The 27,787-nt window shown below is 44.5% G+C and overlaps 1 protein-coding gene across 1 annotated transcript in view; it reads left to right on the top strand.

Annotated features, from left to right (window-relative positions):
* The first annotated feature begins 5,257 nt into the window (after positions 1–5,257).
* The window catches only part of SLC1A4 (solute carrier family 1 member 4), a 34,354-nt gene continuing 11,824 nt past the window's right edge, over positions 5,258–27,787 (top strand). The window contains exons 1-5 of the mRNA XM_054062098.1: positions 5,258–5,790; positions 15,614–15,656; positions 17,079–17,141; positions 23,327–23,493; positions 27,273–27,506. Coding sequence (XP_053918073.1) covers positions 5,273–5,790; positions 15,614–15,656; positions 17,079–17,141; positions 23,327–23,493; positions 27,273–27,506 — 1,025 coding nt within the window. The 5' untranslated portion in view covers positions 5,258–5,272. The remainder of the gene's footprint in view (positions 5,791–15,613; positions 15,657–17,078; positions 17,142–23,326; positions 23,494–27,272; positions 27,507–27,787) is intronic.

Raw genomic sequence — 27,787 nt, 5'->3', positions numbered from 1 at the left:
GTTTCATGGGCTTTGTTCTTCCAGAATTATTTGTTGTTTATAGCCTATTATGCTTATACTTCATGGTAGGGCATAATAATATGTAACATATGCAGTAAGACAGATAGACACTACGTAGTAATGCAGAGTCGATTCCAGCTTCTTCCTCCCTCAAAATCAAAAATCACAAGGTAAAAGCTGTCTTTAATGCCTTTTTTTCCAGCTGAGATAAGCAGCACTGTGCAGTTAATGGTCAAATCTCACTTCTTCCAGAGAACACAGTGTTGTTATCCAGAGGTTTCATTTTATTACAGAGGCCACCATGAAGGTCAGAGCTAGCTGTAGATCTGGATGTCCTTAGGACCAGGGTACCTTTGGTACTATATTTTGGCGATCAGGGAAGAAAAGAAGTAGGATGCAGTTCAGATGCCAGGTTAAATCTTGGGTTTATTGTGTTCTGCAAATATAATACACACAGAAGTCACAGAGGGAGGAAAATAATTATTTTCTATGGTATTGTTGTACAGCCTGGTTTGGGTGAAACCTGCATTGTAACTCAGGGGCAGGATGGGGTGCTCAACAGGGCCAAGTGCAAGGTCCTACCCTGAGTCAGGGACATCTGCAGTTTCAATAAATGATGTGGAACAATGTGACTGAGAACAGCCCTGCGGAGAAGGACTTTGAGGTTGCTGATTGGCAAGAAGCTTGACGTGAGCTGGCAGTGTGTGCTTGCAGCCCAGAAGGCCAACTATATCCTGGAGTGCATCAAAATAAGCATGGCCAGCAGGTCGAGGGAGGTAATTCTCCCCCTGCATCAGAGAGCTGGAGCACCTCTGCTATGAGGACAGGCTGAGAGAGTTGGGGTTGTTCAGCCTGGAGAGGAGAACACTTCAGGGAGACCTTGTAGAGATCTTCCAGTACCTGAAGGGGACCTACAAGAAAGCTGGGGAGGGACTTTTTACAAGGGCATGAAGTGATAGGATGAAGAGGAATGGCTTTAAACTGGAAGAGGGAAGATTTTCTTCATGATGAGGGTGGTGAGGGACTGGAACAAGTTGCCCAGGGAAGTTGTGGATGCCCCATCCCTGGAGATGTTGAAGACCAGGTTGGGTGGGGCCTTGAGCAGCCTGATCTAGTGGGAGGTGTCCGTGCCCATGGCAGGGGAGTTGGAACTGGATGATGATTAAGGTCACTTCCAACCAAAACCATTCTATGATTCTATGATCATTGAAATTACCTGTAACCTGGGTATCCTAACACAATTGTCTAGGTCTTCTCCATACTGTGTGGAGCATGGTAGATACCCCCATGGCAATTTAATTTCATCTCTCTCAGACACATCTTTTAGAAGGAAGTCACCTTTCCTACATCTCTATTGACTATGGAAAAATCAATAATTAGACATTAAATTTCTAGATGGCAACAGCTAGATTACACAGATCCCATCCTAAACATCCATCCCACTGATCTGCAGAAAGATTCTGGTAAAGGTTAAGAATGGAAATGGATGAGCAGTAGGAAAAAGGAATTGTAAGAGTTTCCTCAGAGAGGTCTTGATATCAACATCCCTCAACAAAGCAGGACCTTTTCTGAGGTATACAGCTCAAAGTAAGTCTTGTACTCCACTTTCCTGGTGCGAAACATAGAGAGAAAGGACTTGATTCCATTACAGCCATCAAGATTTTTTCATTCCCTTTACTGAGGCTGCAATTTCAAATACCTACCATAAAAAAATGATATCAAGAAGAATTTGACTGGAAAGCAGCAGGACATCTTCCTTCCTGCGCCAGTGGTGAAAAACGTGTTGGCTGTCTCCTCACTGAAAACAAAAGGAGTGTTTTTTTAAAATTTAATTGAAAAGGAACTGGATTATTTTTCTGGGTTTTTTTAAATTATTTTTTTTATTTATTTATTTGTCGTTGCCTGTTTATGATCCCTCTGATGATTGCTGAAGGGAGCACTTCAGAGCACTTTTCACCCTGTGCAGGTGAAAGCCATTTAAGAAACAAAAAATTCTTCAAGTCGCAACAGGGAAAGTCAAACCCTGTAATTTAGAAGCACTAGCAGGGTGGGCATTGGAAGCATACAGACTCACTCACTGGAAAGCTCCCAAGACCTACAAGCGCTGAAATGAAAACATGACACAATGGATCAGTCAACAGTTACTACTGAACAAGTCAGCAGGCTTCGGAGTTAATCACTGCAGCCATCCATGAACTCTCACATGGAGTGTGGAAAAAACAGTTAGCTTTGCCTAGAATGTCTTTGGAATGCTGTCCATTAATGTGATGGGAGATTCATAGTCTTCTTGGTAAAAGCCTTGTCATCTGAAGATGTGTTAAGAGAAGAGGGATTAACTGTTTCTATCTGTTTAAATCAGAAAATCCAGAGGGAAAAAAATGGGAGGGGAAATTTGGAATGTGAATGGTCATGTCATTAACCAGGAAGCTTGATGCAAGCATCCTTATGTAGAGGCCTTCTTCACAAAGGGTTGGCTGTCACCAACCAGTCTTAGCATGGGTTAAAAACCATGCAGTGGAATCTGAAGTTTTGGAGGCCTGTGTTCCTGCAGGTCACTTGGCTGTTCTTGTGGCACGTTTCTGAGCAAAGTCAACCCCATAAGGACATAGGGAGTTCCTCCCAGACAGAAGGACCTTACTATAGATCTATATGGTGAAAAAAGCTCTATTTTAACTCTTGTGCTGATCTTGTGCATGTGCTGATATAGATGAGTTTCCTGATCTAGTAACGTTTTTCTTATTCACACTTCTCTGAATTTCCCCCCTTGCTTTTCAGTTTGCATATGGGAACAGTGTTTCCGCTCATTGTTTGATTTTACCATCTTTCCTCAACTGAAACAGAGAATGAAAACTTCTCTTTTTTTAAAAAAATTATTTTATAACTTTCTGTTGTCCTTTCTTTTCTCCTTTTCATAGGTAAAAAGAAAGAAAAGCCAGGGAATCTGAGAGAGAAGAGCAGGGGAAAATGCAAGGGAAAACCAAAGGATAACATTTTCATGAGTAATATCCTCAATATATTAATTAAAAATCCATTTTAGAAAGGGTTCTGATGGAAAAGAAACAATTGTTTTGGAGAGTTGTTTATTTTTCATAAACCTATTCACAACCCCCACCCCCCCAAAAACTATTTTGAAAGACCCACGTAGCTTTTTGTTGCTTTTGAGGTTGGTGGGACTGAATGTCCTTGAAAGTGTGTGCATATACATGCTTTCCTGTTCAGTTCATTTTCTGTTTCCTCTCTCTGCTTATCCTAATTTGGTGGAACATTCATTCTGGGCTTCAACAAACCAAGTGTTCCTCAAATGGAAAGTTATTGAGAAAACAACTATAAAATATGTCTGGTATCTAGAGTCATATTTTGGTGCAAGAGCGAGCTGCAAGTCAAGACTTTGCATTGAGGTCTGAGGTGGCTTGTGGTGGACACATCTGCTTGTCAGTCATGGTATTACCTGTTTAGATGGAGACAATTCCCAGGAGCTCCAGCCATGGTGTAGGAATCTTTGGCTCTATCCACAAGGCTGCAAAGCAGAAAAGAGTCTTATCAAATCAGGATTATTGCCCTATCACACCCAGTCATTCTCTTTAATTAGTCCAGTCTACTCAAAAAGCAAATGTGTGGCTGGTTGTTTTCACAGTGCATTTTCTGCTAGGCTGTGCTTTGCTGATGTCAAGGGAACAAACTGAAACGAAACCCCTTCTAAAATTCAAACATTGGCTGAAGCTCATGCCACTGGCTCTGTGAGCAAACGCAACAGTACTGGGCTTCTGAGGCCCTTGGAGATTTGAGAGTCCCAGGAGTCCTTTATGAAAACTTTGTACCATCAGAGGCATCGTCTGCTCCTCAGACAACCTGCTCGTGTTCTCAAATGTGGATTTCAGCCCAATACCTCAAAGAACCATGCTCGGACTCCACGTGTCCCTGCCACCATGCCACCAGTGAGCTTGCTAACTGCTCTACAGTTTTGATGGAAGGGATGAGGGGCACAGCCACAAACTGTCCTGGTGCAGAGGATGGCTCCTGCCTCTCCAAAAGGTTCCTGGAGAGAGGAGGGGGACACAGAGGGAATGTGTGTGAACCATGGGACACTGAAGGGACATGTGAGAGCTGCAGAAAAACTTGAGGGTATGTGTGTAAGCTGTGGGAACACTGATGGGGTTGCGTGCAAATCATGGGGCCACTGAGGGGACGTGTGTGAACCGTGGGGAGACTGAGGGGTCGTGTGTGAGCAACGAGGACCCTGAGTGGGACACTGGGAGGATGTATGTGAGCTGTGTGTGACACTGAAAAGACCTCTGAAGGGGCATGCGTGGGCTGTGGGCCACTGAGGTAGACTCTGAGGGGCTGCACGTGAATCATGGGGATGCTGAGAGGACATGCGCGAGCTGTGGGGATATGTGTGTAAAGTGAGGGGATGTATGTGAGCAATGGGGACCCTGAATGGAACACTGGAAGGATGTGTGTATGTCACAGGGACACTGAGGAGACATTGAGGAGAACTCTGACGGGACATGCATGAACTGTGGGACCCTGAAGGAGACACTGAGGGGCTGTGTGTGAATCATGGGGGATGTTGAGACAACATGTGTGGGCTGTGGGGACACTGTGGGGATATGTAGGAACCATGGTGAGACTGAGGGGGTCTGCCTGAGCAATGGGGACCCTGAGTGGAATGCTAGGAGTATGTGTGTGAGCTGTGGGGACACCGAGAAGACCTCTGAGGGGGCATGCATGAGCTGTGGGACACTGAAGGAGACACTGAGGGGATGGGGGTGAATCACGGGGACGTTGAGAGGACATCTGTGAGCTCTGGGAACACCGAAGAGACATGTGGGAACCCTGGGGCCACTGAGGGGACACCTGTGAGCAACGGGGACCCTGAGTGGAACGCTGGGGGGACGTGTGTGAGCCACAGGGACATAGAGGAGGGCACTGAGGAGGCAGCTGAAGGGACACGCGTGAGCTCTGTGACAACGAACAAAGAAGCGCTGCGCGTTAACCACGTCGAACTGGCCCAGCGCGCGGGCAGCTCAGGCGAGCCCCGGGCGGAGGGGCGGGGCCAGCGACTCGCATGCAGATGGAGCCGGCGGGGCCAACGACCCGCGGGTAGGAGGGGCAGCGACGGGAGTGGGCGTGGCCATCACCGCGAGTGGGCGTGGTCACCCTCGGCCCCGCCCCTGTCGCGCGGTGGGGCGTGTCCCGGCTGCGTGGCTGCTCCGTCAGTCGCGCGGCCGGCGGAGGTGAGGCGGGAGCTGTTGCTGCCGCTCCGGGCAGCATGGAGGAGGCGGCGGGCGAGAGCAAGGCGGGCGACGGCCCCAACGGCCACGCGGAGGGCCCGGCGGCGGCGGCGGCGGCGGGGGAGCGGGGCGGGCGGCTGTGGGGCTTCCTGCGCCGCAACGCGCTGGTGCTGCTGACGGTGTCGGGGGTGGTGGCCGGCGTGGGTCTAGGCGCAGCGGTGCGGCGGGCGGCGCTGAGCCCCGCGCAGGTGTCGTACCTGGCGTTCCCTGGGGAGATGCTGCTGCGGATGCTGCGCATGGTGATCCTGCCGCTGGTGGTGTGCAGTCTGGTGTCCGGCGCCGCTAGCCTGGACACGCGCTCGCTCGGCCGCCTCGGCGGCATCGCCGTCGCCTATTTCCTCGGCACCACACTGATCGCCTCCGGCCTCGCCGTCGCCCTCGGCTTCATCGTCCGCCCCGGCGCCGGCGCCTCCGCTCTCAACACCCCCGGGCTGGGGCTGCCGGGCGTCGTGCCCCCCACCAAGGAGACGGTAGACTCCTTCCTCGACCTCGTCAGGTGAGGCCGCCCCGCTCCCGCGCATCCTCCCTCCTGCCCCCCCGCCGCCGCCGGAGGATGATGACAGAGCCGGCGGTGTTGCACGCTGCAGCCAGGGTAGTCCCCCCTCCTCCTCCTTCCCCTCCTCCTTCTCTCCATCCTCGTCCCCCCTTCTCCTCCTTCTCTCCGTCCTCGTCCCCCCTTCTCCTCCTTCTCTCCGTCCTCGTCCCCTCTTCTCCTCATCCTGGCTTCTCCAGAGGTACTGCTTTCTGCGCAGGTACCTGCAGCACAGTCAGGCATAGGGTTGCAGGATGCTCTACCTTTCCCCCCTTTACTTTTAACTTTGGCTGGGTGGCTGCAAGGATGAGTTGAGGCTTGCTCAGAGCTCTGGGTGCCTGGGCCTGTTTTTGGTCCCTCCTGGAAGGGAGAGTGGCCCCTAGGTGCCCTCTGTGGGGATGAATGTCTTTGCCTGGCACCTTTGCCCATCTTCTGCAGGCAGGGCAGGGCAACTCTCCCCATCCCTCATATGCGTCTTTACCTTTTATTCCTCCTCCCATTTCAGTCTCCTCACTCAAATGCCAACCTGCCTCTTATAGTGCCCTTCTGTAAGAGCAGGCATAGAAATGCAACCCTGTGTTTCTATTGAGCACATACCTCAAATGTAGTTCAACATGAGGACACTCTCTATGTTTGTGAGATTTCCATCCCACCTTTGCACCTTTCAAAGACAAGACTTGCATTCTCCAAAACTACCTGGGAGCAAGGCTTCCACTTCTAAGCAGATCATGGTCCTTGTTTTATCCTTATTCCTTCTTGCAAAGGTGCAGGCTTCGCTTTTTTTTTTTTTTTTTAGAGCCCATGTCTTGTTGAGATCTGTCCAGCTCTTTAAATAAGAGAGGAACAGTTCCACAAATGAGGCAGACATCTAGACAGCTTTTTGAGTTTTGTACTTCTAAATGCAGCCTCTTGTGCTTCGATGAATCTTGATGCAGAACCCCACATGGGAACAGCTGATGTGTTTTGTTCTCCTAGGTCTGGCTCTGCCACTTTGTCACACTTAAGTACTGTTGGACAGTCATAGAAGGGTGCATTACAGGCTCCTGAGAAAAGTGGTGGCATAAAGGAGAACTGAGAAGCAACAGCTGGGTCTCTCCTGGCGAGTGCCGCTGAGGGAATGATGTAAAGGGATAGTGCATCAATACAGCATGAAGGTTTGCTGAAACACTGGAAATGAATGGCTTGGAGGTGGCAGATGTTAGCAAAGTGCAAAGAGAAGAGCAACAGAGGTGACCTGCCCACCAGTGAGGTGGCTGGAGAGTTGTGCGCTTAATGGTTATTTTGGTAATTACAAGGCTGAGTGGGGTATTTTTATTTAGATCATTTGTTTTGCTTTTATGAGTTCAGTTTTTCAGCTGAAAGGTTTGTTTTGCTGTTTCTAGGTAATTGGATATGGCAACAAAGATAAAAGAGGTTCTAAACCAAAAAAAACCCAAACAGAACAAAACTGTATTTACAAATCAATGTTACTTTTCTGAGGGAGAAAAGGACATAATGTTCCCTTTGGACAGAAAGTAAGTCTGGTTTGTCCCATTGACGACCATGTGCTTCGTGTCCTCAGCCCACCTCTCTTAAGGACTAAAAATTAAGTACCTCTCTTAAGGACCAGCAATTCCTGACAGAGCACATTAAGGAGTAATAACAGGACAGCAGAAGTAGGTGTTGGCGGTGAAGATGACATGGAGTTGAATGTAAGTGTAGGCAGGTGAAGGAAAATGATAAAAAAGGGAGTCAGCACAACCAGGAGAGTTGGGAAGACGACTGTATCAGTGGCTGCCGCAGGTACATCCTAGTATGGCTGCTGTAGCTGGTGTTTCATTCCTGTGTTGCCATGCAGAACAGAGTAGGATGTAGATGAGAAACAGGGCAAGGATGTTCCTATGAGTTTCAGGCTCTGGTAACATCTGTGAGGCTAACAGTAGAAGCCTGCTTCTTGCTCTAGTGTGGGTGAAGACTTCATCTTTGAAAGGGTATAATGGTGGGGAGATTCAGTCATTAACTCCAAAGTAATGTTCATGACAAAGTAACGTGGGTCAATCCTGTGGGCTGCAGAGGGATTTCCTTCTGGGAAATGAGAGGTCAGGGGCACTTTTTCAGCTTTTTTCTGGAAGGGCTGTTGCAGCTACAGTGTTGGGCGGTCCAGCTGTCAGAGCAGTGACAGTGAAATCCAGTCCGGAAAAGAAGCATTTGGACACAGACATCACTACAACTCCCAGTCTTAGGACAAATCCTTAATGGACCCAGGCATGTGAGCAAGTGAGTGGTTTTCTGCAAATAATATCTCTTTCCCTCTGCATTTTTTTTCCCACTGTTCTTAAAAGCATGAGTGCTCCAGTCTGAGTACTGGTCTTGGTACCAAAGTAACCTGGACTTCAGTTGCTGAAGCCTGTAGTCAACAGGGCCTGGTAGACTGAAACCTTTATCTTCAGTGTGGATGGATCTTGCAGCATCCTGCTCTTTGCTTTTCATTTTCTCTCTTTTGGTCATGAAACTTTCTGTTAGAGGAAAGAAAACTTTGTTTTCAGTTGTGTCATGAGTCTGGCTGTGTCCTTCAAGGCTTCACTGCTTGGTTTCAGAGAAAAGGGAAAAATGACGTGCAAATGGATAAACTGAGTCCCCCTACAGCACTGAAAGCGCATGTAAAATGTAGCCCAAGGAGGAAACAGCTGTGAGTCAGTGTTCACTAGTGTCCTTTCCCAGGATGCAGATCTGCTTTTGGGAGGTGTATTAGTTAATGATGGAAGATATTGCTTTCCATTGTTGCAGTGATATCTGGAGGCCAGCTTAGTGCTTCATCACAGTTTTCCATTTCCAAGTCTAAAGCTTCCACACAAACTTGCACCTATGCATGCAGGCACGACCTCTGGAAAAAAGATTTATCTTAGGCTTTGGTAGCAAATGAATAATGACTCACTGGTGAACCAAACCGCTGTCTGTGTTTTTTTTTGTCCATTGACCACAACCTTCAGGTCTAATTTATCTGCCTTCCTCTGGCTGAATGTGTTGGAGCACCCTCCTGGCAAGTGCAGGAGGCAAGCCTGGAGTGTGCAGTAAGCATGCTTCCTCTGCCCCGTGATGTGGGGTGGGGACAGCAGATCTGTCCTGAAGGTGCCTTTGTGCCCCATAGCAGGGATGCTGATGGGTCATCTCATCTCATCCCATCCCAGGTCTGCCATACAGGCAGCTCTTTGGAGCTCCCTGAAAGATGAACGTGGCCAAAGGCAGGGGGAGGGTGCGGATTGGTGATCATTTGAGGGATCTAGCAAGAGTTCAGAGGTGCTTCCACAAGGCTGATGGCTTAAACGAACACAAAAAAACCCACAACAAACCTAAACAAAAAGTGGAGTGTGGTCTGAACCCAGGGGGACACCTTGGGTTTCTGTAACTCTGTTCCCTGTCAATGAAGAAAGGCTTCTCCAGGGCACCCAGTTAGGCTCTTATGTTCATCCAGGCTCTGGAACACTCACTCCACATGGTCTTGGATGAAAGTGGACCTAGTGAAAATCTGCAGAGCATCTGGTGTGGAGAGCAGCTCGTTTGTGCCAGATAGGTGAGTGCTGAGTGCCAGCAGAGAATGCCGGCCAGAAGAATGGTGGTAAATTTTAGAATTTCTAGTGTCATCCATTACTTGGTTTTTTTTGGTGTGAAGGCAAAGAAATGGATAATAAAGACTGCTTATTGGCTTGGCTGTGAAGTGAGTAGGAGGTGGAAGAAGAAGGTAGCTGTGATACAGTGGGCTCTGGGGCTCAGCACCCAGCTGGGTAGGTGTCAGTGCAGAGCACCAGCTTGGCTCTGACTGCTCTAGGCATCTACCCAGGGAGAAAAAGGTGAGAAGGAGAAAGGTGGTGATAAGGACGTGACAGCTAACACAGTCCACCTACAGCTTGTTGGAGAGTGGTTCAAACAACAGGACCAAGTGTTTTGCAAGAATGTATTGATTTGTTAGCGCTTTTGATGGGCACTTGTCAAGACTGCATGTTTTGATAAGGTCAGAGTTTTGTTTTCACTCTGATTTATATTTGCTGATTCAACAGAATTAAAGAGTTTCACAGGAACATATTGATCCTGACAATTTCCAACAGTGAGTGATCCTGGCATTTCATTTCAGTGAGGTCAATGTTTTGCTGTAATTTTATACAAAAGACTTCAGTAGAAAATCTCACTCATCAAAAAGGAACATTTGAACAAAATATTTTACAATTTCTTTTAGTGGAAAAAGGTCTGGAACAGGCTTTCTTTGCCCAGTTTTGGGAAGAAAACGTGTTTTGAAACCGTGGAATTGGCTTTGGGAGGTGAATTCTGGTTTTAATCCAGCTCTAGCTTTAACAGTCTAGGGAGGGAAAGAGGCAGTAGTATCATCTACTTTTTATAGGAAGAGTACGCAGAGGTCCAAGTGTCTGTCCTGAGCAGTAAGGTCGGGGTTTCTCAGGCTGCCAGGCAAGTCTGCAAGAGCAGTTTAAATTTTATTGTTCCTCACTGCCCTTTTTGCCTCTCTGCCGGAGGTTACCAGGTGTGCTGCCAAAAGGAGTTCCCATGGCGCCGTCAACAAGCCCGTGCGTTGCCTATGAGCAGCTCTGGAGATGGAGCGAAGGCAGGCACGAGCTTGAGCACAGGGAGAAGCGTCGGTCATGTTTTGCTGGCTGGGCTGCAGAGCAGATGGCTAGGGTGGGCACATGGGCAGTGGCCTGTGCTTGGGCACCAGTTGCTTCAGTAGCACTTGTTTCTTATGGTGTTGGTCTTCCTGGCGAGTCACTCAGAAGTGGCAACTGTGAAGGTCTTCTCTGAAATACTAATGTGGAAAGAGTGGAACTCGACTGCTATGAGAGGAGAGGGAGATGTTACTTTTGTAGTTCTAAATAGAATAAGAAGAGGCCAGGGAGCAGCTGCAGTTAAACTGAGAGCTGGTCTCTGAGACAGGCTGATCCCTGGGTTTCACAGCTGGGTGGTTAGATTTAACTCTGGGATACCCTCAGAAAAGTGGTAATGTTGCTGTCCACTGTTGCTTGTGTCATTTTCTGAGCCTGGATCCTCTCTTGCAGTATAGGGATTACTGAGTGATTTCTGTAGGAAGAACTCAACATTTTCACTTATGTGCCTGCCCTGTCTGGTGTTGTTTTTTTGTTAGGAAGCCCCTGAACATTTCTGCTCCTTTCTTTTTTTCTTTATATTCACTACATTTTTACTACTGACTCCCTCCAGTTATGTTTTATTTTCCAAGAAGCAAAGATGCAGACTGCACTGCTAAGGCAAAAAAGTACCAAGTATCTGCTGTAAGTAAACACATCTTCAAACTCCTCTGTGTTAAAGAAAATGCACGCACTCATAAATATGTATACATCCAGAGCATGTATTATGTATCTACATATATACCAAAAAGCAGATGAGAAGAATTGCTGTGTGATATTGAATAAAAATGTTGAGACAGAAAGAAAAATAAAAGCACTTGAGCAGTCCAAACTGGGCTCTGGTAGGTTGCCACAGACAGCAATAAAGTTGCTATCAGTGGACTCCTACCATTGAAAACACTTCATTGAAAAAAATCCCGGCAGATAACACAACACAAGAATGTTTTCTCTAGGCTTTCTCACAAAAATATATTTTCCAAGAGCAAAGATTTTGGCCTCAGAAGTGGAAGAAGCAATGCAAGAGGAATGCAGAGTATTCTAGGGTTTTGTTCTACTTACCCTGGTTTCCTTTTGTGCTTTTGCTGTCAGATCAAAGCTGGTTGCAGGGCTCTAGCAAAAGTATTGTTTTGAAACAGTTGTTAATAATCCCTTACACATTCAATTAAGGAGTTCCTATGCCATCCTTATCCTACTGGATACAGGGTAAGGAAGAGAGGAATTGGCCTGTAATATCAAAATTGAGAAGGATGGGAGCTACAGCCCCTTTTTGTTCTCTTTAGAGCTCTGGGTTTCCTTAGTCGTCTAGAATTCCCAGTTGTGAATGCTGCAGCTGAATTAAGATTTCTCTTACAGCAAAACCACAGTGAGACTTTCCTGCTAAATTCAGTTCAGGAAGTAATGGTCCATTCTTGCCTGGTGGGATCAGCTCTTCACTGAAGAAAAGGAAAAAGCTGCATTTATCCAGCTGTACGTGGGAAGATGGTGTGATGAGTACAGCATTCAAACAGAAAGCATTCAGACCTGAAACTCCTGCATTTGGTGCTGCTGCTTTCTGGTTCCTGTTTTAAGAGGATCTGAAATGGGTGGTTTCTCAGAGTATGGAGGCTTCCTGGCTGGTCCCAGCTGCTGCCCCAGCCCCAGGGTGCAGCTGTCCCCCTTAATGGCTGTCTGATGGATTTCTGATTTTTTTTAGGGGGCTGTCTGCACAGTTTAGAGCAGACAGGGAGACTTTCCTGCCTGATTCCTGGTGAGGGGAGTAAAGTTTCTCTGTACCAGCTACTTTACCTTTACACCACTTCTGTGCATGGGTAATCCATCCCTCTCCATGGAGTAAGGTCCCAGCAGCAGTGGAGCACCTGGATGCGTGCAGCGCATCTGTCCCCCTGCTGTAATGTCATGCATTGCTGCCTTATCTCATTCTTGCCACATACAGCAAGTTTTGTCTTTATGTATCACAGGGCCAACGTTGCCTGATCCCTGGAAACGCAGAATCAGGGTTTCCTCAGAGGTATGCTCTTGTGATAACCCACATCTGCTTCAAAAGGCAAACGTGTTCTCTAGCATGGGGCATAGCAATGTCGGTGATGGGGCCATTAGAAACAGCAGCAGGAGTCAGCAATGGAGTGAAATAACTGTGGTGATTTCTTTAGACTCCGTGTTTGCATCTGGTACAGGCTTTCGAAGTTACAAAACCTTTTCAATATTTGGTCTGCGTGGAAAAAAATGACTGGCAGACATTCACGTTTAATTTGCATGCCCGATTACCCATCTCATCAGCTTTCTCATTTGCTGGTTCACTAGGACAGGAGGGATGTTTGCACTTCCCTGTGAGGCTACTCTGCTTGGCCTTTGGAACGCGATGAATGCTGGTTTGCAGGGACCAACATGGGTCTGGATTTCTGTGGTAGATGAACTTTGCCTTGCTGTGTGTGATGAGCAAAGCTTGCAGGGACAAGCATATGATGAGCCCAGGCAGGTCACCTGCCAGCTTTTGTCTCTCTGGATCATGCAGCACCCTGACTTTTTTTTTTCAGGTGCTGCAGTGCTGTTCTTACACAAATGTATCTTAAGGTAAAAACTTGTGGTGTGACACACCCATAATTAAAGCTTAACTTAATTCGCACGCTGACTGATCTTAGATGAGCAATGCGTGTAGTCTGTGTGGACTTGTGCCTCTAAGAAAAGCTATTTATTTGTGGTTGCTTTTTATGACCCAACATGTTTTTTTCTTAAACTTCAGAATTTGAAACAAAGAGAAGCAAAACATTGTGTTGTTCAGACTTCACAGTCAGGTGTGCCTAGAAGTTGGATAGAACAAAACACACAGCTCCTTCTGTGCTGCTGAACTGAGATACGCATTTTTTTTCGTGGTGGATTATCAAAAATGCTCTTCACTGTCTTCAGAGTTGGGTCTTGCGACCAGTATTCCAGGGATAAAGAGTGACTGGTAAATGCTCCTATTTGAATAGCTTAATGCTATTCGCATTTCAAGCAAGAACCTGCCCTTTGCCTTGAGGTAGCAGGGCTGCTGGCATCACTCAAGTATGTGCTTTAAGTATATGCTTGGAGTTAAGTTAGTGTTTAATTACCAAGGCCATGCCTGACATACTGTTTAAATTATGGAGGGTTTGTTTTCTTGGCCATGTTTAAACATTGGAGAACCATATTGTTTAGGCTTTAGGATTGCTGCTTTTGGCTTTGTTTCATCAGGATGGAGAAGCTGATTAAAAAAAAAAAAAAGTAATTTGGTTTCTGGTTGATCTTCAGTCTTTTATTCATCTCTGCTTCTTCAAAATCCAGTCAATTCTTTTTTTTTTTAAAAAAGTGATAATCCTGCTATGAAAAGTTGAAAAAAAAATCCTTATTTTCCCAACAACATGTTTTAGGGGTTTTTTTTGCATAAAACTGTGCACTGAGCTCAGCCTATTTGTATTTGTAATGTCTTACTCCTGATAAAAGCAAGTTTGCTTTTGCTTTACAGGGGATTTTTAGCCATCACTGTTCCAGCTGTGCAAGAATTGATGCACATTAGCTGTCCATTGATCTTATTTGACCGATTCTGAAGTATCTTTGCAGAGTTGGAGCCTGTTTTACTGCTTTCAGGCAGACAGGTGTATTGTCAAATTGTTAAGGAGAAAAAGTTGCTGTTCCTTTCATCCTCAGTGGAACATAGACTCCAGAAGCCAAATTATTCTTAGAGCAATTTGGCTTTTGCATCTGCCTCCTAACACACTTGTAACACAACAGAGAGGTTGAGGTGGTTCACTGCAGCCACTTGTTTGATGAAGGTCTGTGTACTTTACGTTGCTGTCAAGGCCATGGGAAAACCCTCACTGTGTGGCAGGATAATGGAGCTATGCAATGGAAAAGGCCAAAGTCTTTGTCTGTGCTGTATCTTAATCTCTCTCTTGCTTTCAAAGATTTGACTTGGCTGCTCCATTTTGTGCTGTGGTTCACATTTACACTTTCCATGGTATTCATGGAATGATCACAGGCAGAAGGCTGGTTTAAAACTGCATTTGGCAGGGTGACTACAGAATAAACTTGGGGGTGGTTAGCAGGGCGCAACCCGGTGGTAGCTACAGATTCTTCAACCGAATGAGAAGCAGCTACCCAAATGTTTGGGGTTTTTTTGCCACAGTTAACTGGCTCTGGGCAAGGTCTTTTGTTTCCTGAGAGTTGCCATGCATCCCCGATGCATTTGCCTGGCAGTGCTTTCAGTTTGAGCCCCTAGCCTTCCTAGTCTCATAGCTAGGGTCTTGCCGTGACCCCAGAGATCAACTTTTATTCCTATTTTGCTTTCTGACATGGCAAAAAAGCTGCAGTTTCACTAGGGGAACACATGCTCTTTGCCCACCATAAGGGGAGAAAGGAAGCATAGCATTAAAACCAACTGTAAAACACAATGAGAAGCAACTTTTTCCTTGCATGGTCCAGTTACCCATCTTTCCTGTCCTTGTTGCTTCACAGATGCACATATACACTGGATGCCCAGTAGAAGTGTTTGTCACTTTGCGTGCTGTCCTCTCTGCACAAGACTGATGCTTGATTTGGGTTTCTGTATGAAGGCACTACCAAATTCAGATGTTGCAACTTTCCATATGAATTGTCTGTTTCATCTGGGCCCTTGCAGACAAGCTTGCGATGCTGTTTTGCTTTACCTTGGTGTTTATGGAAGCTGACCTTGTTGAAGGTTTAAGCCATTCTCTTAAGTGGATTTTGCTGATTGGATTGTCCTTCATGTTGACGCTGTGATGGAAGTGTAATCACATGAGCAATGTTAAAAATCTGCCTGGCCCCTGAGGCCATGAGCTGTTGCTGCAGCTGGTGTGGCTGAGTTTCTCTAGCCAGTGGTTGATGAGTGTGTATAACTATTATAGCATCATATCCGATTGCTCCTGGTGTCCCTACCCACATGGTTAGGTGTGGCAGAGAAGCAAAGACCTTTTTATGTGAGTAAAAGAAGATGGCATTCACACCTCTGGAGGTGTAGCAAGACAACTGCTCTGTGCTGCCAGAATATCTTCTGTAGTACACACCTCACTAATGCCAGTCAGCTTGCCTTTGCAAAAGGAATTCAGTTTCTGAGAGCAAAACACCTTGGTGGGTTCATTTTAGAAGTTCTACAAGAAATATTTCATTTTCTTGTTTGTATTTTACAGAAACCTGTTTCCTGCAAATCTTGTTGCTGCAGCTTTCCGAACGGTAAGATAATGTGTGGGCTATGGACATGAGCTACTGTGCACAGACAGACGTTGTGACTGCTCATTTTGAAAAGGATTAGAAAGATGGTGCAGAAAATACCAGAAGTTAATTTACTTCCAGTAGGTGGGATTTTTTAAAAGCTACTGATGTAATCAGGCATACAACTTCCACTGCAAATGTTTTATTTTTGAAAAATACGCCTCACAAATACACAAAAGTGTATCTGTAGCCTATATTTTGTACCTGCACCAAAAATGTTCTTTAGAATGTTATATTTTGGGTGCCATGTTGGGCAACAGTCGGAGCTCTGCTTTGTGCCAAGCTGCTTATCACTTTAAAGGAGCCAGCTAGGAAATCCTTGGGTTCAGAACAGACAAGGCTTCAATGTGTGTAAGCATTACCTGTTGCCTGATGCTTTTATTCAGTATTTTCCATTGTATCCTTTGCTGGTTTAATTGCTCAGCTTGGCTTCTCTTCTGACAGAGGACTAAATGTAGTAGGATGATAACTGGCACCAGAATATAGTGTGGTTTAAACTGATGGACGGAGCTGTGGGGCTCCAAGACGATTTTGATTTAGTTCTTAGCGCTAATTTTAGATGTTAGGATAGACACTGTTGGGAATATTGCTCAGAGTGATTCTTTATGATACAGGAGCAGAATAATAGTTTTTTTTTGCCTTGTGGTATTCTGTGGATTTGCTTTTGTATCAAAAACGAGGTCAAACTGTTAAAATTAGATTCCATAGTGAGTGTATACAGAATACAGTACAAGTCAATATGCCATAAATAAAAATAGGAGCAGTACAAAAATATCAAGAAAAAGATATTATGTGTAGCTCACGTGTCAGGGTTCTGTAAGTTCAGGGATAAAATAAAGAATTCCTTTCCTCTGTGCTGCTGCTGTCACAGGTAAATGACAACTACATAAGATTTCTTTCCTCTATTTTATATCTAAGGAAAACAAGTCCAAAATGCCCTGCTTTTGTGAAGAGTCTAGCTTATTTATTAAAGTAGACTGTTGCCCTAGATTTTAGATATTTTACTGACAATTTTAATGCCTGCCTCACCATTTCTAACATTGAAACAGCACAAGAGCCACTGGCTTCTGCCAGAGCTAGTGCAGAGCATGGTGTGTGAGCAACAGCAGGATGGAGGAAAGGGGGATTCCTTGGCTGCTGCCCAAATCTGCTAGTTCAGGTGGTCACAAAGCAGTTCTCTGTTGTCACGTGGAGTAGGAGCTGCATATGCTGTCACTCCCTTTTCTTGCACAGGACAGGTTTGTTATCCTCTATAGTACGGTCTCCAGAAAAAAAATCTTCCTAATGATAGTCTCCTACTTGTGAAATACTAGATGATATGGTCATATTGATGATCTGATTGGCAAATATTGTAGTTCTTTTTGTTGTTTTTCTTACTTGCAGTATGCGACAGGCTATACGACGCTGGTCAGAAACACTACCTCCGGAAATGTCACGCTGGAAAAGGTAAAGTCACTACTTAGGTTTTTACACAGACCCTTGTCAACTGTAATATTTGACTACTTCACAATCTTTAAGCCTCTCTGGCAGTCATTGAAAAGAAACAAGTACTTTTCTCTGCCTGAAACTGAAACACACAAAAGCCAGATGAGCTACCTACAGCCACACAAGAAAGCTGTGATGAGTAGGAGAGTTGAGCTTAACTGATATGCTTTCTTAGACTTGGTCTCACTTGATCTAAATTTTAATTAGTCACTCTGCCTAATATTTCTAAATAACTTTCTGTAGACTTGGAATTAAATATCAATCAGGCTGTCTGATATGTCTCTTCAACTTTACTGTTCATTAGCAGTTTGGAGAGGATGAGCTCTTTTCCACTACCCAAGAAAAAAAGAGTTTGAGAATTTTTTCTTGTTGTCACACTGCTGAAATTTTGTTTGAAGCAGTTACAGGTGGTCTGAAGGAGTAAAAATAATAGAGACAATGTTACAAATAGGCTGCTATTGCAATGGTGTAAAAAAGGAAACTAATTTGCAGATGTAGCTGAGGTAGTGTGTTATTTTTCATATGTAGTTTGTAGGACTTTGAGATGCTCTGTATCCCGTTGAGTGGCGTCTCTTCTGCAGTACAGGGCTATCAAACATCTTTATTATTGGCCAGAGCCAACATATCACAGGTCCAGCATTAATTACCATTGCCTTACAGGCAGCATGCTATGAAACAGTATCCCAGGCTGCAATGTGTCCCCTCATTCCAAATGAAATATCTTATGTGCTTTCATGGGATTTGGGGAAAGAGGTCTGAGACAGACTGAAATTACTTTCAGGGTTATCTTCCATTTCTCAGGCTCATTCTGACTATTTGAGATCAGCATTGGCTGGCGCGTTACAATATTTTTAATAATATTTGAATATCCCTAGGGCAAGAGGCTTGTAATGTTGGTATTTATCATGGAAGGGCTCAGCTGGGACTTGTCCACCATTTGTAAAACCATTTAGGAAAAAGCGGTTTATTCTTATCCAGAGGGACTCTGAAACATATCCCTGGGTGCAGGAAGTACTGGCTTCATTACCTTCTCCTCCCCACTCACGGTGCGTGGGCAGGCGATGCAGAACAGTGTATTTCCAAACTCTGCTTTCAGCTGACAGGCTGAACTTTCACCAGCCCCAGAGGCAGAGTGACAGGTGACTTGGATGGCACAAGAACTGAGCAGGGGAAAAGTCAGCCCTTGCCTAGAAGGTTGTTGAGTGGTTTCACTAGGGGAAGAAGGCAGCCCCATCTGCCTGGGCTCTCCCTGTGCCTGTAAGATTGCAGTAGCCCTGATCTGTACTCACCATGGGATCCCAAAAGAGCCCTTTTCTCACACCATTATATCCTCGGGCAGTATATGCCTATACAGCCTTGTGCTGCTAAAAGCCAAGTTCAGTATGAAAAGTTGTAACAATGTGCACTTAGATATGTGTTTGGTTACAGAGTGTAGTTATTCTTAATTTAAGCTGGGGTAAATGAACAGATGAATAAGAATGGTCTTATTCACTTCAGTATCGAGTTTGATACGGGGCTCCTTGGCAATAAAGAATGGATCAGGGCCAACCATATCTGTTGAACATAGGCTTGACTGTTGCGTACTTTTTAATGCTTGTTCAAAGCCATCACTGTTCCTCAAGAGATGATAATGCATCTTTTGGCAATTTAAAATATGATATTCTTTTTCAGTTTTCTTTCATTTTCTCACTGATCAGAATTCTCTTTGATGTAATATCAGAAAAAATATTCTGAATTTGTCACTAGTGCTTGTTTTTGCCAGCAGTTATGATTACTTCCACTATTACTTTCCCAAAACTTTTCTTCAGTTGTTGGAGCGAAACCAGAGCTGAGCTTCTTTAATTCCAAAAGACGCCCTATGTCCCTAGAGAATAGTAGACCAAATAAAAAGAAAATATTATCTTAGTTTTATTAGCTCAACTTCAGTACTGGTCTGACCATGTTATTTATGGATAGATGATGATTAAATTTGGAAAGGAAGAGTATTATTTTTGGATAATATGAGGTATAAATATCATAGCGATAGAAGCTGAGTTACAGGGAAATAATATGGTATATTCCTATCTATTTTTTTTTTCATTAGCAGAGTATTTGATTGAAGAGGAGAAATGTTTTCCTTTTACTGTCCATATGAATAGAGAAAAATTTTCCATTGATTACATTCCCCCTCCCCACTGGTTAATATGCGCTGTCTTCTCTTGCTGATGATATGAATAGTGGGGTGTGTGGATGTCTGCTCAGCCACATCCTTTTTGTTGTTTCGCAGGCTCCCCTCGTGTTTACCCAGCTTTTATGGCTACGTCCTCCCTGTGCCCCGGGAAGCCTTGCTGCTGAAGAGACAGACTATCTTAGTTTCCCATCTGCAGTACAGGGAGCCTGTGGGGGACTCTCAGTTCCTCTTGTGGCAGCAGTAAAAATACACAAACCAGTGATTGCTCTTCTTCCTCAAATCGCACGGCTGCATTTTCTTTTCAGCCACTTACTACTTTGACAGCTTGATGTCAGCAGTTGTTTCCTTGATAAGCATTTTGTTTCAAGGGCTAAAATACAACAGGATCTTCAGAGAGATTCAAGGACCAGAAGACCTCCATGAATCTTCCTACCAGAACACATAATTTCAAGCAAACAATAAGCATCCCATAGTTTATCCAGGAACAAAGCTCTCATTAAAGCTGTTTTTGTTTAGTGTCCACAATGCTGCTTGATTTGGCAGCTCCTTTGGAGTGATGCACTCTTCTGTTACAGTACAAAAAGGCCGTTCAGCATCTGCCAGTTTTAGAAGCTGGGATTGTGAGGATCTTCCGCTAAGGATTTACTGCTGGACTCTTTCCATATTGTGCTGCAAGGAGGTAAATTTCCCTGAGTGCTGCAGATTGTCCCATTGATTTGCAGGGAGCAAATTCCTGCAGTAAGTTACCACTTTGTGGGAATGATACACCTTCTGCCTATGTCTATGGTGCTGGAAGGTGATGGTGAATATTTTACGTTGTAAAAAAGGTTGGCTCAGGAGAGAGATCAAGATGGGGTGGCAGGATGACAGTAATTAAGAGGGAAACAGCTAAGAAGCTTTTGATGACTGTCAAATTCAGGGGTCTCCAGATCACAAGAACTAGGTTTGAAGGACTAGTTAGTGTGAGCACTTGGAGAACAACAGCAGCAGCGATTGCAATGCCAGGAGCAAGGTGGAGACATCTCCAAGGGTGAAAGAAGACTGAACTTCGCATACTGTCATTCTGGGGACATATAGGGGCATTTGAGAAGAACTGGCCAATTTATGCATAGTAGGCCCCTCTGAAGGGTAAGACAGATGGCAAGAAGTCATTTGTCCTGGCTGTAGCTAACAAAGTGCTACTGTCTCTCGCCCTCCCATTGCTTCCCAAGAGCAGGAGAGGAATGGTTGGACTCGATGATCTAAAAGGTCTTTTCCAACCTAGTGATTCTGTGATTCTATGAAATTTGGCAAGCCTTTGGCCCCCCTGGCTCTAAAGAAGGGGGAATGGCTGCTGCTTGTAGGGATGGAATGACCCAGAAGAGCCCTGGACTGCCCTATTCAGGCAGGGGCCTTTGAAATTAAGCACTAGGAGCTCTGGCCCTGGTTCTCCCATGTACCTCCCAAGCTCTGTCCTGCTTTGCGACCTTGTGTGCCGTACACAGCTGGTGGGAAGCTGAGCAATCCTCTTGGAGATTCAGTACACTTCTGCCTCGTTCCTGAGACTAGACCTTCAAGAACCCCAGATGGTAGTGGATTGCCAGGCTTCAGGCTCACACCACTGCCTTTAACGAGTTGAGAAGCAAATCTCTGGTAGAAGGAGTTTAAAGGGTGGATAGGCTTTACAAAAGATCAGTATGAAGTACTGTAATGAAATTCCCTCCCATTAACATCCAGATCAGGGTGCTGGGCACATTCAGCAGCTTGAAACACTGAATTTCTGTTCTGTATCAGAGTTTGATATCTAATTTATTCTTTTTCTGAATGGGGATTCAATGTTTTTAGGATATTTTTTTTCTGTGGAAAGGGTTTGCTTCTGTTATGGTAAAGTTCTGTTCCAAGTTGAACTTTCAAATTAGCGTTCTATCAAATGAACCTGATAGAAGATGTCATGTTATAAAATAAGGAGTGGGGGGAGAAAAAGCAAAGTGAAAAGTTGTGTCACAATGAAAGTGTTGCATTCAGTCTACGTGAATTAAGTAAGTGTTTCTTTTCTGTTGTTAATGTTCACATTTTGCCCAAGTTGACATTTCCAAGAGAAAACTTTAGTTTTGATGAAATGACAAGGCAGCATTATTTTACTACATGCTTACTTTCTTCCTGCTAATAAATTTTTTAGTCATAAAATTTGAGACTGGTACATTCATTTGTACGTTGTTACTGATATTTTATCACTGACACTTTGTTAGGTTCTCTTTAGCCTTATGGTAAACCTTATCACCTGCCCTAGAGTTATGTTTTACCGACATGAGTGAAAAACAGAAAAATATGCGCATGCCGTGTACACAGTGTATTCACTGAGTGGGAGGGTCTCATTTTTTTGTCTAACTTTTCTAACTGCAGAAGAGTTTAGGGCTTTCAGGCATACAGAGTGTAATATAGACAAAACTATCCAGACAGAAAAGTACAATTGTGTGTGGAGAAAACAGCACATTTCTTCAGACATCTCTGCAGATACACTGTGCCCCGTTCTTAATATCCTGTCCATGTTTTCCCTTCTTTCAGTAGGAAATCAAATGCTGACAATTTAGCCATGAACAAGGTACTGTAAAAAAATTGCAGATCCCATATCTAATTATTTTGTAGCTAGCAAATAAAAAAATACAAACCTTCATTATTAGTAAATGCTTCTGTTAACAGGAGTTTACCTTTCATACTTTTTGTGTACAATTTGTTCTATCCCCTTCTGTGCAGTACTTTGTTTCCACCAGCCACTAAGAGACAATCCAGTTCAGCAATATGCTTCTAGCAAAAATATCATCTCAAGCAGGCTGATTTTGCCAGATTTGGCACATCAGTATCTTGAGTTCTTTAGTCAATATTCATTTCAAGCTTTTTAGCTCAGAATATATTTTTCTTTACTAGTGTTGAACTAGTGTCTACTTAAACTAGCCAGAAGGCCAAAACTTGTTCACAAACCTAATCTGTTTTAGAAGCCTTTCCAAATAAAACAACAATTTGACATGTTGAGCTTGTACTGCTAAGCTGGGAGTGGGAGGAACAGGTTGTCAAAACAATTATATTTTTATGTAGCTACAAGAACACTCCTTCAGTTAGTATGATACTACTTTGCCAAACAAGCTCCAGCACTCATGAAGGACCAGCAGAGCAGACTTGTGAGCAGACGAGTTATTGTCAATAGGTGGATACTGGTTTTATCCTCTTACTTTTACCATGCAGCCAACATGATTTCTGAGAAGGGGAAGAGGTATTTTCTCTGTTCTTTCTGCATATTCTCAGCTGACATGGACAGATGAATGAATTGTTACCTTTCTCTGCCCCTCTCCCCCCTTTCTGCTTGATAACATTGGTTATTTTCTTGTGGTGTTTCACCTTGGTATAAATATTGCACTAAAGCAATGGAGCTGGCAGGTTCTCAGAGCAGATTCCCATCAGAGGTATCGGGAAATCAGAGCACGTTTGGGGCCAGACTGCTACAAACTTCTTGCAGGTATGATTTGTTTAGGCAGTAGAATAGCATAGTGCCAACAGTGAATGGTGGCTGGTGGAATAAGCAGAGCTAGGCAGTCGGTATCACTATATCTGCCATTTATACCGTCAGTCTCTCCCACACTTATCTTCCTATACATGTATGATCGGGACTCATGTTGTTTCGCATTTGCAGTGGAGCTTGTCCTGCATAAATTGGAGAGGTTTCCTGTTCAGGTCATAGAGAGCACATGTATCACATTGAAGGGCATGCAGGGAGGCAGTGGCAGGCCCTTTCCTGAATCCATGCCTCCTTGTAACTACATAACTTTGTATCTGGACTGTGTCCAGTTCTTGGTTGGTTTCTTCAACAAAATAAGTTCTTTCTTCCCAAAATATGTTCCACTTGTTGATTTCAGATCAATTGGGCAGCAGCAAAATGAGGTGACTATTTTGCTGGGGTTTGTGCCAGTCTTGCATCTAATGCCTTCTTTTTTCACCTCTACAGATCCCTATAGGTACTGAGATTGAAGGGATGAATATCTTGGGACTGGTGCTGTTCGCCCTGGTTTTAGGAGTGGCACTGAAAAAGCTTGGCCCAGAAGGAGAAGATCTGATTCGCTTCTTTAATTCATTCAATGAGGCAACTATGGTTTTGGTTTCCTGGATTATGTGGTGAGTATGTGGCTGCAGCTACATCTGCAGTACAATATTATGCTCAGTTCAGGAATCTCACCCACATCTTCAGCTTTTTCCTACCAGATCCCTCATCACAGCAAAAGTGAATGTCATGGTGTCGCATGATGGGGTCTTTTCTTCATGCTTGTGCCCTCTAATTAGACAGTCACACATAGTTCAAGGTATCAGTCTGGAACACTTCAGAGGGTTGCTTAAAAATCCTCTCCAGGACTCCTTTTTGAATAATTAGTGGAAAGAAGGCTTTCTATTTCAAAGCAGCATAAGCCCATGGCTAGCTTCCATCATGTGCCTAAAGGCACTGGCCTTGAATAAATAAAGGAGGTGTGAGGAAGTGAGAAATATGGTCATGTGAAGGCCAGGAATGCTGGTGCTTGGAGTGCACTTGCAAATGCAGTGTATAAGTAAAACCATACTTGTAGCTTCACGCCTTGATTTTATTGTTGGTCAAAAGATTACTTGTACTGACCTGAAAGATATCCAATGAGATCAGAAGATAGCCCGCTCGCTGGTATTGGTTTAAGAGAAACCTTGCTGAGTGCGTGAATACAGAGCCCTGGCTGTTTACTTGCATCGAAGGATAGCAGAGAACCTGTGTCCCTTTGTGTAGTAGGGAGGAACAGTCTCCAGGGAGACTGTCCACCCTACTGAAATGGTAGTACTGGCTATTGAGTGTTTTGTCATTGTTACCAGCAGAGCACAAGTTATACAGTGGATCTTTAAATCTCTGTTTCTCTTCTAAGATCTCTTTTATTTTTCGGGTGAAGCAGGAATTAATGTTACAGAGTGATCAACTCTTTGCTTCTCGTTTGTGATTGCTTCTCCAGAGATGTTTCTTATAGCAACCTTCCAGTACCTGATAGGGACCTACATGAATGCGGGAGAGGGGCTATTCATAAAGTCTTACGTAGTGATAGGACTAGGGGGAACGGGTATAAACTGGAGGGGGCAGATTTACGCCTGATATGAGGAAGAATTTCTTCACCATGAGAGTGGTGAGACACTGGCAGAGGTTGCCAAGGGAAGTTGTGGATGCCCTATCCTTGGAGGAGGTGTTCAAGGCCAGGTTGGATGGAGCTTTGGGCAGCCTGATCTAGTGGGATGTCCTTGCCCATGGCAGGGAGTTGGAACGAGATGGTCTTTAAGGTCCCTTCCAACCCAAACTATTCTATGATTCTCTTTTCCTTTTCACCTCCCTGAATGTAGGTATTTCCTACTGATGATTGTCTGTTTGATTTCATGCCTTTTAGTGAGCAAATCCATTATTTCACTTAATTCTCTGGAGTGCAGACATAATTATGGGATGAATGTTGCTCTGACCAATCTCACAATGCTTTTGGCACCAAAAAAAGTCTATATGTTAGGGACTGGAGTACACTGGACTTTCTCACTAGACAAAAAAACAGTATTGGAGGAGGCAGGCACCTTTATAGAATGGTTTGGGCCACCTCAGCTGAGGTAGGACCAGCCTCCTGACGGGGTTTTCTGTCAGGAAGGATGCATCTGATACTACTCAGAGCAGTATCAAGAATGTTCTTGGATGGGCCTAGGCTGCTGCTGTGAAACTAACAGTACTGATACATAACACGCAAAAATTAAAATATTCATAAAGACAACTAACTAACAAATTAACAGTGGAACTTTTCTCACTCCCTTTCAAACGCTGTTGGAAGAGCTGTAAGCTTACTGTAGCAGAGGTACTTTTTCTCCCTCCGTTCTGCATGTTTCATTCCTACTATTTTCCTCCTTCTAAGAAGCAGAAAGGTTTTAACAAAACACCTGATTTTACACAGACAGATCTCTGTGTTAGTTCTGCCATAAGGGATTGAAAAATTCAAAGTCTCAAAGCAGCTTAAGTCTTCTACTCTTGATTGTAATTCCTTGGACACTGAATACTGATAAGAGGCAGTTCTTGTATTCAGCTGATTACAGCGCTAACACTTCAAGCCAATCAGTTGCTATATAATCCTTTACTTTGTGGATTATTGGGACCACAGCTGAGTCTTAACACTGCAGTGCACCCTAGCCTTTACTTGTTCTCTTTTTTTCTTTAAGGCTCTTGTGTTATCCGGTGTTTATTCAAATTCTGTCAAGCTGCATGTACGTCCGAAAGGATACTTTGGAATGGGTGAAATCATGCTACCAAGAGAAAAGGCAGCTTGACCTCATGTCTAGTCCCATTCAAAAGCTGATCTTGTGTTTAGTAGTGCTCTGGTCTCAACTTTCAGTTCCTTCCTCTCCAATCTCACTCTTGAAGGGGAGGGATCCTGTATCAGCTCTGAATCCAGTGTTCGTGTTTGCAAAGCTTGTGCAGGAGTGGGGCTCAGTGAGATATGGCTAATTGGAGTGCTTAGAAACGTAATTCAAAGGCAGTTTGTCTCAGAGTTGACAGAGGCTAAGTGGGGAGGGTTCAACAGGTTCCCTTAGAGATCTGGCCAAGGGAGGGCAGAAAGGATGCTTACATTGATCTGGAACATCAGGAGGTGCTCTCTGCACTGAACAGAGGAGCTGCAGAACCATTGAGGGTGAGACAGTCTAGGAAGAAGTGGGTGATCTGGGCAGCCTTCAAGCTTGCCCAGCTTTCCAAATCTTTGCATGCTTAACCAGACCTTCTGAAGTTTGTCCTGACTCCACAGATCAGCTTCTGGACGGGAGAGTGGGAGAAAAAACATTCTTTATTTCTGAGATATACAGGCAGATCTTCTGTAGTTACATGTGCCTGGGGCAGGTTTTTTTGAGAGCTGGCTGACCTTTTAGTATTAATCTTAGGAGCAGGAATGGATGGAGCACGGATAGCATCAGCAGAGGTACTCAGACACAAACATCCCAAGTAGGGCTTCCAAGGAACTGACCCTGGGCTTGAAGTGATTCCTGTATTTCATTTAGTAGCTGTTGTGCTGTAGATGGAAGTGCAGTTCTGTCTTTTCAGGGCTGTTTGCAGCTGCACTACTGAGACCAGAGGTGTGGCTGTGGCTTACAGGTGCCCTTTCCCCTGGAGCAGCTCCAAGTGCTCCTGACAAAGAAAACCTCAAACAAATGCTGACGTTCTGAGATGTGGCATGTTGCTAGATAGGAGGCAGGGGAATGTATGTGGCTGTTTGCTTGAGGAAAGCTCTGGAAGCCTGATCATTTAACTTAGCCTTTTGCAGGCAAATAGCAGAGGTAATTGCTATCTTTGGCATGTGCATCGGCAGCCTTTAGCTAAGCTCTCTAGTATGGGCATAGCTTTTGCTTTCCTACACTGAATACATTGGCAACCAACATGTCTACCCTTTTAACAGTCACAGCATGTGTAAGATCCAACCCTTCCACCTTTTTCTCTGCTCTATTGACATGATACTGCTCCTTTTTCTTTCCAACCACCTGCTGTCCTTTCAGCAGTGACTTTAGCTTTAGGTGTTTGCTTGCCTTCCTTCCTGATGGACTATGATGGACTAATACTCTACATCAGTGTCTTATCCTGAAAGCTTCTGCCAGCATTTCTCCTTCCCACTGGGCTTCCCTTCAGCACTCTCCTAGCTGCTTCTCTGAAGGCCTAGGTGATCACAGCTTTTTCAGTTTGACTGTCTGCCTTTCACCAAGCAGGAGTGTTGGAGAGACCTTCTAAATATGCTTAACCTGATGTCTGTTAAATACGGTACTACCTTTCAGTAGAAGCGGCATATTCATTACAAGAATGTTATTTCCAGAACGGAAAACGTCATATTTTTAAAGGCTTTTTATTTGTACTTAATGACAGGCAATATTTTTTTATACAGGTATGTACCTATTGGCATTATGTTCCTCGTTGGGAGCAAGATTGTGGAAATGGAAGATATTGTACTTCTGGTGACCAGTTTGGGAAAATACATCTTTGCCTCTATTCTGGGCCACTTCATCCATGGAGGAATCATTCTACCGCTTATTTATTTTGCATCCACACGTCAAAATCCATATCGTTTTCTCTTAGGACTCATCACACCACTTGCCACTGCTTTTGCCACTTCCTCCAGGTGGGTTTCTTCTGGGATTATAGCCTAGTTCCATTTGTCACTGTTAACTAGTTATATCCCAACACCAAACTGTGTTGAGTTTTAGGTGTGAATATTGTTCCTGGGACTGCAAAAAGAGACTTAAGAGTGTAGAGCATCTCAATGCTGTCAGCAGCCTGATACACAGTACATACTGATAATATGCCGATCCTCCTAGAAACCATGCTAAAGCACATGGATGACGGGGAGGTGATTAATGGCAGCCAGCATGGCTTCACCAGGGGCAAGTCCTGTATGACCAG

The sequence above is a fragment of the Cuculus canorus genome, chromosome 3, assembly GCF_017976375.1.
Source record: "Cuculus canorus isolate bCucCan1 chromosome 3, bCucCan1.pri, whole genome shotgun sequence".
NCBI classification, from domain to species: Eukaryota; Metazoa; Chordata; class Aves; order Cuculiformes; family Cuculidae; genus Cuculus; species Cuculus canorus.
Note: the sequence above shows the minus strand (reverse complement) of the source record. Positions and strands in the feature narration are given on the sequence as shown.